At 51.2% G+C, this 12,494-nt stretch overlaps 2 protein-coding genes across 2 annotated transcripts; both read left to right on the forward strand.

Annotated features, from left to right (window-relative positions):
- Positions 1-237: 237 nt before the first annotated feature.
- AUEXF2481DRAFT_304 (uncharacterized protein) lies at positions 238-2,310 on the forward strand (the record flags this gene model as incomplete). The annotated part of the gene is made up of 1 exon (XM_013493348.1): positions 238-2,310. The coding sequence occupies one exon, from the start codon at positions 238-240 to the stop codon at positions 2,308-2,310; it is 2,073 nt and encodes a 690-aa protein (XP_013348802.1).
- Positions 2,311-6,817: 4,507 nt separating this feature from the next.
- Positions 6,818-9,247, forward strand: AUEXF2481DRAFT_24697 (uncharacterized protein; the record flags this gene model as incomplete). The annotated part of the gene is made up of 2 exons (XM_013493396.1): positions 6,818-6,994; positions 7,052-9,247. 2 exons carry the CDS (start codon positions 6,818-6,820, stop codon positions 9,245-9,247), a joined length of 2,373 nt encoding a protein of 790 aa, XP_013348850.1.
- Between the last annotated feature and the right edge of the window lie 3,247 nt (positions 9,248-12,494).

A 12,494-nucleotide genomic window follows, 5' to 3' on the forward strand; every position in this document is an offset into this window, starting at 1 on the left:
GCAGCGCATTGTCGTCAGAGGTCAGTAATTGCTGTTGGCCATATTACCCACGAGTGTTGGTTACGCTTTAACGCGACCCACACTCTCCCGCTCCAGACTTTCAGATCGCCTGCCTCTCTCTTCCCACCGACTCACTCCGTAATTCCACCATAGCATCCATGCCGTGACGTAAGTACAGCGATCTCACCACTCGCAGAATCATCTTAGTGCTTGACACCATGCAAACAGAAACTGAAAATGTCATACAAGCGATCGAGAGACAACTTTGAGAGCGACCAACTTCCACCATTTGCGCTCTTCGGCACACCTCTTCCTCCTCTCGACTCCGACACTCGCGACGATGGCTCCTATGTCCCTGTCTGGAAGCAAGACGCCCGCGATGAGCAGGGTCGAAAGCGCTTTCACGGTGCTTTCACCGGAGGCTATAGCGCTGGCTACTTCAACACTGTAGGCTCAAAAGAAGGATGGGCTCCCGCAACCTTCACTTCCTCGCGTACCAACCGTCGCAAAGATGCCCACGCTGCCCGCCCTGAAGACTTCATGGATGACGAGGATCGCGCAGCCGCCGCAGAAGCACAGAAACTCCAGACTCAGGATGATTTCGCCGGCTTTGGTTCTACCAGCCAGGATCCTCTGCGTCGTGGCTTGATGAGCGATCTGCTCAGGCCAGTGGGTGAGACTATGGGCGTCAAGCTTCTGCAAAAGATGGGTTGGAGACAAGGCCAGGGCGTTGGGCCTAGGATCCGGAGGAAGGCACGCGGAGACGACATCATTGGCTCTTCGACAGGTGATGGAACACACCTCTTTGCCCCCGACAACTCCCGCATGGTGGCTTTCAGTCGGAAGAAAGATCGATTTGGCCTTGGTTACACTTCCGGAGAACGCTTGGACGATGTCAGGTCCGCCGCTGAGCCGGACGATGGAGGCGAAGACGCCTCTGAACCCTTCGATCAGCCCGTCAAGCCCAAGGTAAAGGCGAAGCGTTCTGGCTTTGGCGTTGGCGTCTTGAACGATACTGGCTCAGATGAAGAGGACCCTTACGACATCGGTCCAAAGATATCTTATAACCGCGTCATCGGAGGTGATCGAAAGAAGAAGAAAGGCGGTATTGTAGCAACTACCGCCAATCCTGCTCTCAAGGGACTGAAGCAGCCGACCTTTCTGTCCAAGAAACTGGGACAGGGAAACAACAACGGGTTCAGGAAGTGCCATGACGGCCGCCTTCCTCTCGATGGCTTTGTACTAGCTTCATCTCTTCTGTTGAACAAGCAGGAAAACAAGCACCCGCCTCCTAATGTTCCTGAAGGATGGGAGCCGAACCAGACTACCTCTGAAGCCACTAAATCATCCTCTCATCAGTCTACTGCCGATGCTGCTCGCGCTTCTACAATGGACCCGGCAAGAAGAGCAGCAGCACTCGGAGAAGAACAGCTTCCCGGAAAGTCCATATTCGACTTCATGAGTAAAGCGACACGCGACAAACTTGCCACAGCAACAGGTAGGTCGAATCTTCCTATGGCGCGAGGAGAGGCCGCACCTGAAGGATGGCAAAGATCCGAGGCCGACAAACAAAAGTCCTTGTGGGACCTAGTCCCAAAGATTGATGTCTCGGTCGCAGCCTCAGCACTGCAACGTGGGACAAGTGGCTGGATGCCATATGCGGAGGACGAAGCTAAACGCTCTCGCTATCGTTCATTCCTCGAGTCTTGCAGCGGCCAACGTGATGCATTACCTGATCGTGTCAAGGGCTCCACCATGGACGAATGGGCGAAGGAAATGCGAGAATTTGCACAAGCAGCAGAGGTCTTCAAACCTATATCAGGTCTGATGGCATCGCGGTTTACCAGCTCTTCATCGGCACCTCGCCTCGCCACAGACACGATTTCCTCAAGCTCCGAACAGCCGACCAAGCCTGATGATCCTGCTGAGGCCGCTGCGAAGATTGGCATGTTTGGTCCAATGACCCGTACTCGTATCCAATTCTATCCAACCCGCCTGCTCTGCAAGCGATTCAACGTAAAGGCTCCTGCCCATGCGGATCCAGGAAAGGGTCCCACAGGCAACGATAGTGTCGTCTTGGACAGTAGACTTGATGTCGTCTCACAGGATAAGATGGATCAAATGATGCGCGAGACATGGTCCCGCCCAAAAGCTGCACCCGATGGAGGCAACGAGACATTGTTGTCCACACCTGCCGAACCTCAAGTCAGACCACAGGTGAATGTCGAGGTCAATGAAGCCATTGAAGCAGAAAGACCTGGTGATGCCGTGTTCAAAGCAATCTTTGGCAGTGATAGCGAAGACGATTAGTAGCCTTCTTGAAAGTGTCGCCAATGCAAATACCAACAATGATCCTTACGACTGAGGTCACATTACGATACACATGACATTCTGTCCCACACGAACAAGATAATTCTGGGTCTCCACAAGAAGGACATTATTCCCTCCATCTCGCCACCTAGATGACCCTGCTCAAATCATCGTGTTGCTCGAAATGCCGTCGACTCGGTTGAGAAAGCGGCTCATGACAACTCACACGACCAGACCGAGATGACCCTAGGCTGAGTAGCGAAAGCCGACCAACTTCATCGTTCCATATTCTTCCAGGACATTAGAGGAGCCATGAGTTTGAAGATGAGCTTCGCCTCGATGCTTCAGAGACACTTTGGAAAACACATCCGTAGGCTCATTGATATGAAAGTATAGACGAATATCGGACGTGCTTTCTTCGTGACAGAAACTTCTACCATGTGCGTGACATACACCAAGTCATATATACAGGTGCTGATCAATAAGGGGCGCCGAGCATAGTGGTAAGCTTCGGTGCAATATGTGAAATGGCATGAGCGACGAGCATTTCAGACCATCGGTTACTGATGCTCGTGCCTGTAACGAGTCCACGACACCGGCACCTGACGGCAATATCTAAGCAAGACACAATATAAAGCTCACGTAACTTTTCAAATCAAGCGGCCCTTTAACCGCCATGTCGGCTGGAAGGTAGAATATATTGGCGACGGTCGACTCTCGGCCTCAGCAACAGAAAGCGAGTGTTGAACACCGATGGCTCAATTGCGGTGCACCAAGCACGATGAAGCTCTGTGTGCGCTCTCAGCCTCTTTTTTTTTTCCCGAGCTACCTTTGTTTATGGTGGAGACATTGAGTCGGTGTAGATAGGCGGTATGTGATGGTGCCAAACCTCGTCGTATGCGGCAGAAAGCCCTCTGATGGGTCCCGCGAGGGCATGCTTGAACATGTGACCAAGAGCCGGAGTCAGACTTATGAACTTATTGGAGAATGTCGAACGATAGTCAGACAAGTTCCCGAGAGAGCCACGACGACAACGATGATACAGCAGTCTCCGAGGTTTAGTCTTCGTCTGCTCGCGTCGCCCCAGCAACCACAAGCCCCACACACACTCGCAAAGTACCATGAGGACCCAAGGCAACAAAGCAAAGAAAAATCTTTTGCTCCAAATATTGCCGTGTGTTCCTCTCGTACGTAGCAGAGAACAAGCGCGGATTAAAGTGGCGAGAAAAAGCTCCTCTTTTGACTGGGTAACAGATCAACAGCGTGTCTTGGGAAGGCTGGTGAGCCAGACTTCCAGGACTCCACCATCGTGGTTTTGACAATGTGGCTATTGTCTCGGACCACAGAGAAGACGAGGAACCCTCCCTGAATTGCCTAAACAAGCACGAGCGAGATCTGCTGTGAAGAAGCCGACGGACCTGGTGGCTGGTTCGAAGGATGATCTAACAACAAGAGACAATAACAATGTGCACATACACATAATGGCACACAAGCATCAAGGGTATCAAAGCGACACGAATCCTTCGTTCCATCTATATTCTGGAAGGCAAATCTAGAGGCGTGGTGGCAGACCCTGCTGCTGTAGATCCTCACAGAGCCGTAAACCTTGCCGGTATTGCTCTCGACGGTATGACTCTTGTCGACCATAGTTTTGGCTGTTAGTATGCCATCCTGGTGGAAATTGAAGCTCTTTTGGTGGACATGAAGACCCTGATTTCTGCACACAGAAGACCTGAGCAGCTTGATCTTGACTTTACAGTTCGTGCTTCTGGGTTTCCGTGTGGGAATGAGGTGTGACCTATTACAGCATGTAAATTGGAGCAAGCTCCGTGGATATTGTTTTGATCTCGCAAATCTCGCATGAGTATGCTTTAGAGTGAGCCTGTAGCGATATTGGCACTCAAAAGAACCGACTTCGCTATTCCAAGACTCAACATCCAAACACCAAGTCATTGGTAATAAGGTAATCTCATGCTTCATGTACTGGGATACGGCGACTGTCGCGGACAGATAGCTTGTTAGTCCGTCAAGTGCAGACCTGAAGCACAGTGCAATACGCGTCTGCTGTCGCACAAGCGACACTGCATGCTGCTCTTACTTGCAGATAGCCTCGTGGAGCATGTTACTCTGCGTCAAACACGTGGGAGATAAGGCTGGTCGGAAGTAATAAGCATAGATTGGCTGCTGTGCGACTGAGGCGAGGTTGTCGTCGCCAGGCATCGAAACATCCGGCCATGTCAATCATTTATTCTGCCATTCACGGCAAGACATGAACGCATGATTACCACACAGCCCCAGATACTCCGCGAAACAGAGATCTTGGTACACCATTGACGACTGTACGGTATCAACACGGACGAGGGACGGCACCCTTCGTCTCAGAATAATGGCAAATGACGACTTTGGTGTCGGGCTCGAGATTATTGCTTTTTGCAATGACAGGCAGGGGGCACAAGCTGTAGACCTGTTCCTGGCGATCCAAAACAAAGGAAGATCGACCATGTAAACACACACTCGCAAGAAATTTCCTGGCTGCTGCTACAACGATGACGTCCATTTTGCTTTCCTGCCTTGATCCTAACGAGCGGATCCAAATGCAGGTCGACAATGGTGAACGCGAAGTAGCTTTTGCTACCCGCGTGAGCAGCGCGAGTATCGCGCGTGCAGAGTCAGATGCAGAAATGTTTTTATGCAGGTCTATCCGCCAATCCCCGGCCACCAACACTGGTTTTGGGTGAAGATGGCGAATCATGTACGTGCAAAAAGCCCACCAATAGTGTCAATCTTCAGGTTGCAGCGGGGAGCCTGGAAACATTCGCGACAGGCAGATCAAGGGGACCAGCACACCAGATAAGCGCACGGCGGCAGCGAGCCTCTTCTCAACGCGCGTTCAACCCTTCGACCTGTCAACAGGTGGATGTTAGGTGAAAGGGTCCTTCTCCTGGCTCTCGGCTGAAGATCTCACGACGCGGGATTTGCTGTGACTGACTACAGTTTCGGCAGTGATGCCTCCGAAAAGTTAATACCGAACCAGCGACGACACGGTTGTGGGCCGATCGTAGGAGAATCCAATCGTCACCGCTTCTACGCTGCAGGGCTCTGTCGAGTAATTATAGGTCTCCATATGGAGGCGAACGGCTTTGTGTTCGCCGGTGCGTGGAACGACGCTATTCAACTCGAATGGAGTCTCGCATCCCATCAGGTCCTCTGGCGAGCTTGTATCGAGAATGACCGTCTTGAAGAGATCATACATGAAATAATCAAATGAAGTTCTGCAAACAATCAATCTTAGATGAAAGTCAAGTAAGCATGGGCCAAGCAAGTGCGGTGCCATCAGCAACAGGGCTTTGGACACATGCAGTGGACGTGATCACTTTGGGGAAGTCGTGCTGCCTGACTGTGCCTGCCACATTTATTGTTGTTTTGTTCAACAAGACCGTTTTCATAACTACCCTCTGCCCTCGTTGCTTCTTCGACCAAGTCAAGCACAGCTTTGTTTCAGACCCCAGCCACAAGGCGTGTTCGCTCTCGCCTTCGCTCTCCTTCCCATCAAAGGCAAGTTGCCTCGCACGGTTGCCGAGGGCACAGTCCATTATTATTTACTGACTCGGTTCTAGTCAAAACCTCTATCGAGTTCATCAAGCACTTCTGTCTCGCGACTGACGAGGCTCGCTTTCGCAAGCTGCATCTATCTCGCGTCTGTTGTTTCCCCTTCATAACAGTTCGCTCCAAGGAGGTCGCAGCCTGTGTCGGCTTCAGATTAGCCGAGCTTTCTCGACACAAGATTCAGGGGCGTCTAACAATAACCATTCACAAGCACCGTCTGTGCAGCTCTGCACACCGTGAGTCCGTGACTCGTTGGTCTAAGAACTGACCGTCCTTCCGTCTCACGGTCCCAGCCACTTTCCCGAGCTTTGCCAGGTCCAACTAGGGCGCCACGAAGAACGGCCCTGCGGCCTTGATCTACACACTACGCTAATTAGCGTGTATTCCGACTTGCCCATTGTCTTGGGCCTCTCACATCTTCCACCTTGACCACCTTGACGTTTCCTTTTCCCCTCCCAAATAACATCCCATCACGCTCATTAGTTGTATTTTCGCTCTTTTTCTTTTTCTTCGAGATTCAAACACTCTGACCGACCATCGACCAAACATTCGACCGCCCATCTCTTATACCCGTTACTCCCGCTACAATCTAATCCTAATACAACCGCGGCCTCCCCTCAAGACAACATTCAGCTCTTCAACGGCCTCCCGAGTCCTGATTGTCTTGCTTACCGTCCCAATACGTTGTTATCGTATGCCTAGACTTTGATCCTAGTGAAACCGGTATGCGTCCACCTCCATGATCGATGGGCGACCCGCCGTGTTGTGCAACAAAGACTGATGGTTTCTATCAAGAGTTTCCTCTCTTCCATACTCTGTGCTCTGCATTTAGATGCAGTAGAGTCTTCATCAAAGGCTTCCGGGTTCGAGCTTGATATCACCAAGCAAGCCCTCAATAAACATGACTGTAGCAATGGATAATTCATTCCGTGGCTGGTCCTCGAATGCTAACACTGGGGCCTTGTGCCTGGAGGACAAGTTTGAAGTCATCAAAGATATTGGCGACGGTAGTTTCGGAAGTGTCGTCCTCGCAAGGACAAGGAGCGCTGGCGCTCATCTCGTACGAAGAAACACTTTGGTACGTCGATCATCTCAAGTGTAAACGATTGAACTTCATCTAATCACAACTTTACAGGTTGCTGTCAAGACCATGAAGAAGACCTTCGAATCCTTCTCACAATGTATGGACCTCAGAGAGGTCATCTTTCTCAAGTCGATACCAGCTCACCCGCATCTTGTACCGGCTTATGATATCTTCCTCGACCCACTCAGCAAGAAGTTGCACATTGCCATGGAGAACATGGATGGCAACCTTTATCAATTGATGAAGACCCGCGATCACAAGCCCTTCGACGGTACTGTTGTTAAAAGCATCTTGTTCCAGATTCTTGGTGGCTTGGAACACATCCATGAGCACGGCTTCTTTCATCGCGACATCAAGCCGGAAAACATCCTCGTCTCTTCCTCAGCACCTGACACACAAAGCGCCTTCAAGCGATACTCATCATTGGTAACACCCCCTTCGACACCTCCAACATACACAATCAAACTTGCCGATTTCGGACTGGCAAGAGAAACCCACTCCATGGTCCCTTACACGACATATGTCTCGACTAGATGGTATCGTGCGCCTGAAGTACTCCTAAGGGCCGGTCAGTACTCAGCACCTGTAGACATTTGGGCTTTTGGTGCCATGGCTGTCGAGATTGCAACCTTGAAGCCTCTGTTCCCAGGTGGTAACGAGGTTGACCAAGTCTGGAGAGTCTGCGAGATCATGGGTAGCCCTGGTCTCTGGGTCAACAAGCATGGTCAAAAGCTGGGAGGTGGTGAGTGGAAGGATGGTGTGCGCCTGGCCGGCAAGCTCGGGTTCTCCTTCCCGAAGATGGCTCCTCATCCAATGGAGACTATTCTACAAGCGCCTCAATGGTCCGCAAGCTTCGCGCGTTTCATCACTTGGTGTTTAATGTGGGATCCGAACGTTCGACCAACTTCGACACAAGCCCTTCAACATGAGTACTTCGCCGATGCTGTCGATCCTGTAAGACCCAAGTCGTCCAACACCGCCAAGTTCCTCCGCAGCAAGAGCTCTACCTTGGGCAGCATCGAGAACTCGCCAGAATCTAACCAAGGCAGTATCTCACTCAAGAAATCTTCATGGTTCAGAAAGTCCATCAGTACCACCGACTTCACACCACCTTCTGACCAGCCCCCTCAAGGGCCTACTTCACATCCGTCCCCTGTGAACGCCAGAGGAGTGGAAGGTACAGGTTCGGTCAAACTTCGCCCCCCTTTCGCCAAGAGAGCGACATGGAACAGTGCAGTGCCGATACCTATTTTGCCATCGATTAAACCAGCATCACCAATTCATGATGCTGTCAATGCATGTGCTAAGACCGAAGCGGTAGAAAAGAAGAAGGTCTCAAGACAGCTATCTGTGAATTCGCATGGCAACCATTACGCAGAGTACCACCGCCAGGAAGCCGAGAAGGCACTCAATGGCTTGAGCGGCCTTACTTCACCTACTGGAAGTATCAGGGAGAGCTTCTTTTCGCATCTTCGCAAACGGGCTCGTAGATTCTCCGGTCGCAACCAGCTGCCGGGATCTCCAGGACCTGAGGAGCCCGAGTCAACAAGTGTGGGCTGTACTCCATGGGCATCAAGCAACCGTTCATCGCTGTCTGCAGAACCACCTGCCCGCGATTCCGCTACCGACACAGGATTTTCCGAACTCGACAAGGCTTTGGAAAGCGTTCGCTCTAGCCTCGACGCTCGCGGTTCAAACGCGCCAGCGAGACAAGTACAGCGCATGTCAAGCACACCTATCCTTAAGCGTCATCATTCGCTGTCCACTGTCGCAGACGGACGCACCTCGCCTGCACTTTCTGTCAACGCACAGACTACCAGCCGAACACGGCGGTCTGTAAGGCAATCGCTAAATCCTCGTCTAAGATACGAAACCCCTGATGAAGAGGAGGAACTGCTTGACGAGGCATTGACCAACGCGCGTCGGGCAGCAAGACACCTTGAGAAGCCTACGCCTACCCCAGCTAAGCCGTCCTCGGGCAAAGAGAACACCAGGCCTCCAATCACACACGTGACCTCGGATCCCGGCTATTCAGCTCCCTACTTGACACCCTCTCCATCCAAAGACAATAACATTGGATTTGGACAAACGGACATGACGCCAACAAAGTCCATGGTCATCACGCCACGGAGGCAACGCGATAGCCTGAATCCTCAATGGCCCACACCTCCATATGACGACCATGAGTGGGCTTCCTCGGCTGCAGCATCGATCCTCGCCGTGCAGACTGAAACTAAGTACAAATGACCTGCTGCCATGAGCTTGTCATTCCCATCGCCTTTGCTTTCGAGCTGATCGGCATTGTTTATCTCACTGTTTACATCTATCATACCCATCTGGCTTTCGCGTTGTACATACCGGATATGTGCTCGTCACAAACTGGAGTTCGATCATCACCATCATCTAGCTGTCAGCATTTCCTAGCGTCCTATTCGCATCTCGTTTTTCCTTGTTTTCGCTTTTCCTTTCGGCTACCAAGTTTCAGTTCCATACCCCGGTTCCGACAAAAAGGGCCACTGTTTTGTCGATCTTTGCTTGAGAAGGCATGAAGCCTTCTTTCAGCCATCAACCGCATATTGCACATACATGCATTGTCTTTCATCTCCTGTACAGCGGATTCACTTTTCTATATTCTGCACTTTCATTGCGCAGCGTGTTACCCTTTCGCCGGCGTAGACAGCGCGCCTTCACTTGCGAAGTTGCACAGAACTCTTCAGGCAACTTCAGTTTTCTTTTGTCATCAGTTTCAATCCAGTATTCGAGAGGTGGCAAGGTGTTTTGATGGCGTTCCCAACTGTACAGCTGTTGGGTGGAACAAGGACGGGAAAATGGGTTCCATGCACTTTTACCAACCACAGTACTTGTCTTTACATAGGCACTGGGATATACAAGGCTACCTCTTGCACTTCTGACCCAATCGAACACTCGCATTCACTTGTTAATCAACACTCACATTGTCCCAGTTTGTCCCTTTGATCTTGTCCTGCTGGTTTCTCTCTCAATTCAATAATGACAATAAATAAGAGCCACTTTGATGAGCCTGCATTTGTACGAGTCACGAATCTACTTCGATAGCTCAATATCGAGACAATAGCCTTAACCTTTGACCGCGATTGAATTTGCAAAACTCAGGAAACTTTTACACCGTTATCAAGCGGCCAGATCGCCTCAGCGGCCCGGGATCGGCAAACGGAGCAAGCGCCAAACTGACCACACTGACAATGTACCAGCGACACGTATTGCTGTGTCGACTGTCGACGAGGATATGCCTGGACGAACCCGAGATTTTACACATGATCCGTCACGTAGCTAAAAAAGATCGAGCATCGACTGGCGTGTATGTCGTGCATGCTAACGTGCAGTTACGACGCAAATCCCGCATGGCTAATGCAGGCCCGGCCTGGAAGGCTGCAGGAGATATCCTGCACCTCGAACGAGCGAGTAAGAACTGACATGAAAAGCCTCGGGGCCCGAATTTCCCATCTAGAACGAAGTAAATGCTCGCTCGCGCAGAACGCAAGCCGCACAGCCGTTGGCAGGAAGAGGGGCAGCGTCAGACGGCGCCGTCTCGGGCTCTCAGCTGTTTTCAGGATGCTGTCACCAACGCACTTGCAGTCGTAAGTCAGTCGCCGCTCCAACCCCTGCCTAAGCCGAGTAACGCCAGTGACTCGAATTCTCTTCTGCCTTGGAAGTCGTGGCCCGTCGTGGATTCCTTCTGATGCCGCCTCCACTTGAGAAGCTGAATTGGAAGGAAGTTCAAGACAACAAACGCCACGATTGTCATCGTACCAAATCGTGGTGCTGCGGCCCGCTGCCTTCAACCCTCTTTCCAATCTCTTTTCTCACCTCTCTGCGAAAGCACGTGTCTATTGAGCCGCGCTTCTCGAGCTCCGCGGAAAGTATCTAATTACCGGTACTCCTCCCATCAAGCCCTACTTCTGCCGGCGCTCGACGGTCTCTATCTCACCCAAGGTCTACGCTGGAAATTGCCCTGAGGCACTCTCGATTTTACCTACCCTCCCACTCGTGTCCAGGACAACAGATGTCGAGCCAGGGCAGTGCAGACGCCACGAACTACATGGCTGCAGTAGTGGTCCTTCCTCATGGAAATACTGCAGCCTGCGAGCACTACTATTGTTTGCAGTTCGCGTCGAAACCTCCACCTGGTCGCCGGGCCCGAGCCGCCCTGATCACAGCTCGAAAGTCCCGAGTAAGCAGCGACTCACAGCGAGCAGGATGGTTGCATCTTTTGAGCTTGCGGGAACAGCTCCGTACCAGCCTTCGAGTGCGGAGAAGATCAACCAAGATTCGGGAGGGTATGCATGCGAACACTGCCATTCCCGGCCCCCAGCAAAGGTCATGTCGACAACCAAGTATCACACAACGAATCCTCCCGGAAACTATTTGAACCTTCACTTGCCCTCATGCATAAACAAGCAAGGAGTCATGCTGTCCATCCTGTGGGAATGTCTAGTCGTGCTATGTCTAGCCACAACTCGACTCGGTCAAAGGATCAAGGACGAGAGCTGACACTGCTTTCAGGGCTCTCCCGGTTGCCATGTGCATCACTGATATGCCTTTTAAACAGCTTCTCGCCCCGATCTGCGTCCGAACTCTATAGACGATGGTGTGCTACTAGGTCTGGCGGATCAGTATCCTGATACGGCCTATATATCACTCCGGCATCCCAGAAGAGGCTCGGCATATGTGCCGAGTCATTGCTGACTTGGTATTTAATCTACAACCATTTCTGAAGTTAAGGTTGGCCCATCGTGTGATGAAGAGGCTACAGGAGCTGTCTGAGCCTCAACTTCCTATCTCGCCCGCATCACAACATATCTTTGTCTGCTTCGAGTAAAATCAGGGCTGCTCTTCGTATCACTGTCTCGGCTCGCGACGCTCACGATCGTCGTGTGACTCGTAAGTTTTTGACGATCGTGGGAGATCCCAATTTCTCAAATGCAAACGTACCAATTCATTCTTACTAGTGCTATTGAGTATTATGAGGAGTAGGTGAGCAAGACCGTCCTTTTGTACTGACGTGGATTACGCTGCCCTTCGTCATCTTTGATCTCTGTAATTGTCAACTGAACATTTGACCATAGACAAAACGTGTTGTTCACATTCTACACCTCGTTGTGCTAGCTGTTCAAGATGTTCAGTCGAGATAAATCCTTGACTTATCTTGCTGACCCTCATCAGAGACCCTCATCACAGACTTGAAGCGCTGACTTACACCAGATCAACTGATAATCCATCAACAAGCCTCGAGAAAGCGCAAGGGGTCCCACTGTCTTAAATGACTGGTACAAACCAAGTCAGATCCCTGTGGCAGGGTCACACGGACCACAAGACAGGGTTACCCTGTTCATATTCCATCTGGCGCCTGACAATATGTCACCAAATAAGAAGTTCCCAATGGGACAAAGTAGAGTATCCATGTAGGAAGCTGAGGCCTTGGAAGCCCTATAAAGTCTGTATAATCATTAAGTAC

This window comes from Aureobasidium subglaciale (assembly GCF_000721755.1).
Source record: "Aureobasidium subglaciale EXF-2481 unplaced genomic scaffold scaffold_0, whole genome shotgun sequence".
NCBI classification, from domain to species: Eukaryota; Fungi; Ascomycota; class Dothideomycetes; order Dothideales; family Saccotheciaceae; genus Aureobasidium; species Aureobasidium subglaciale.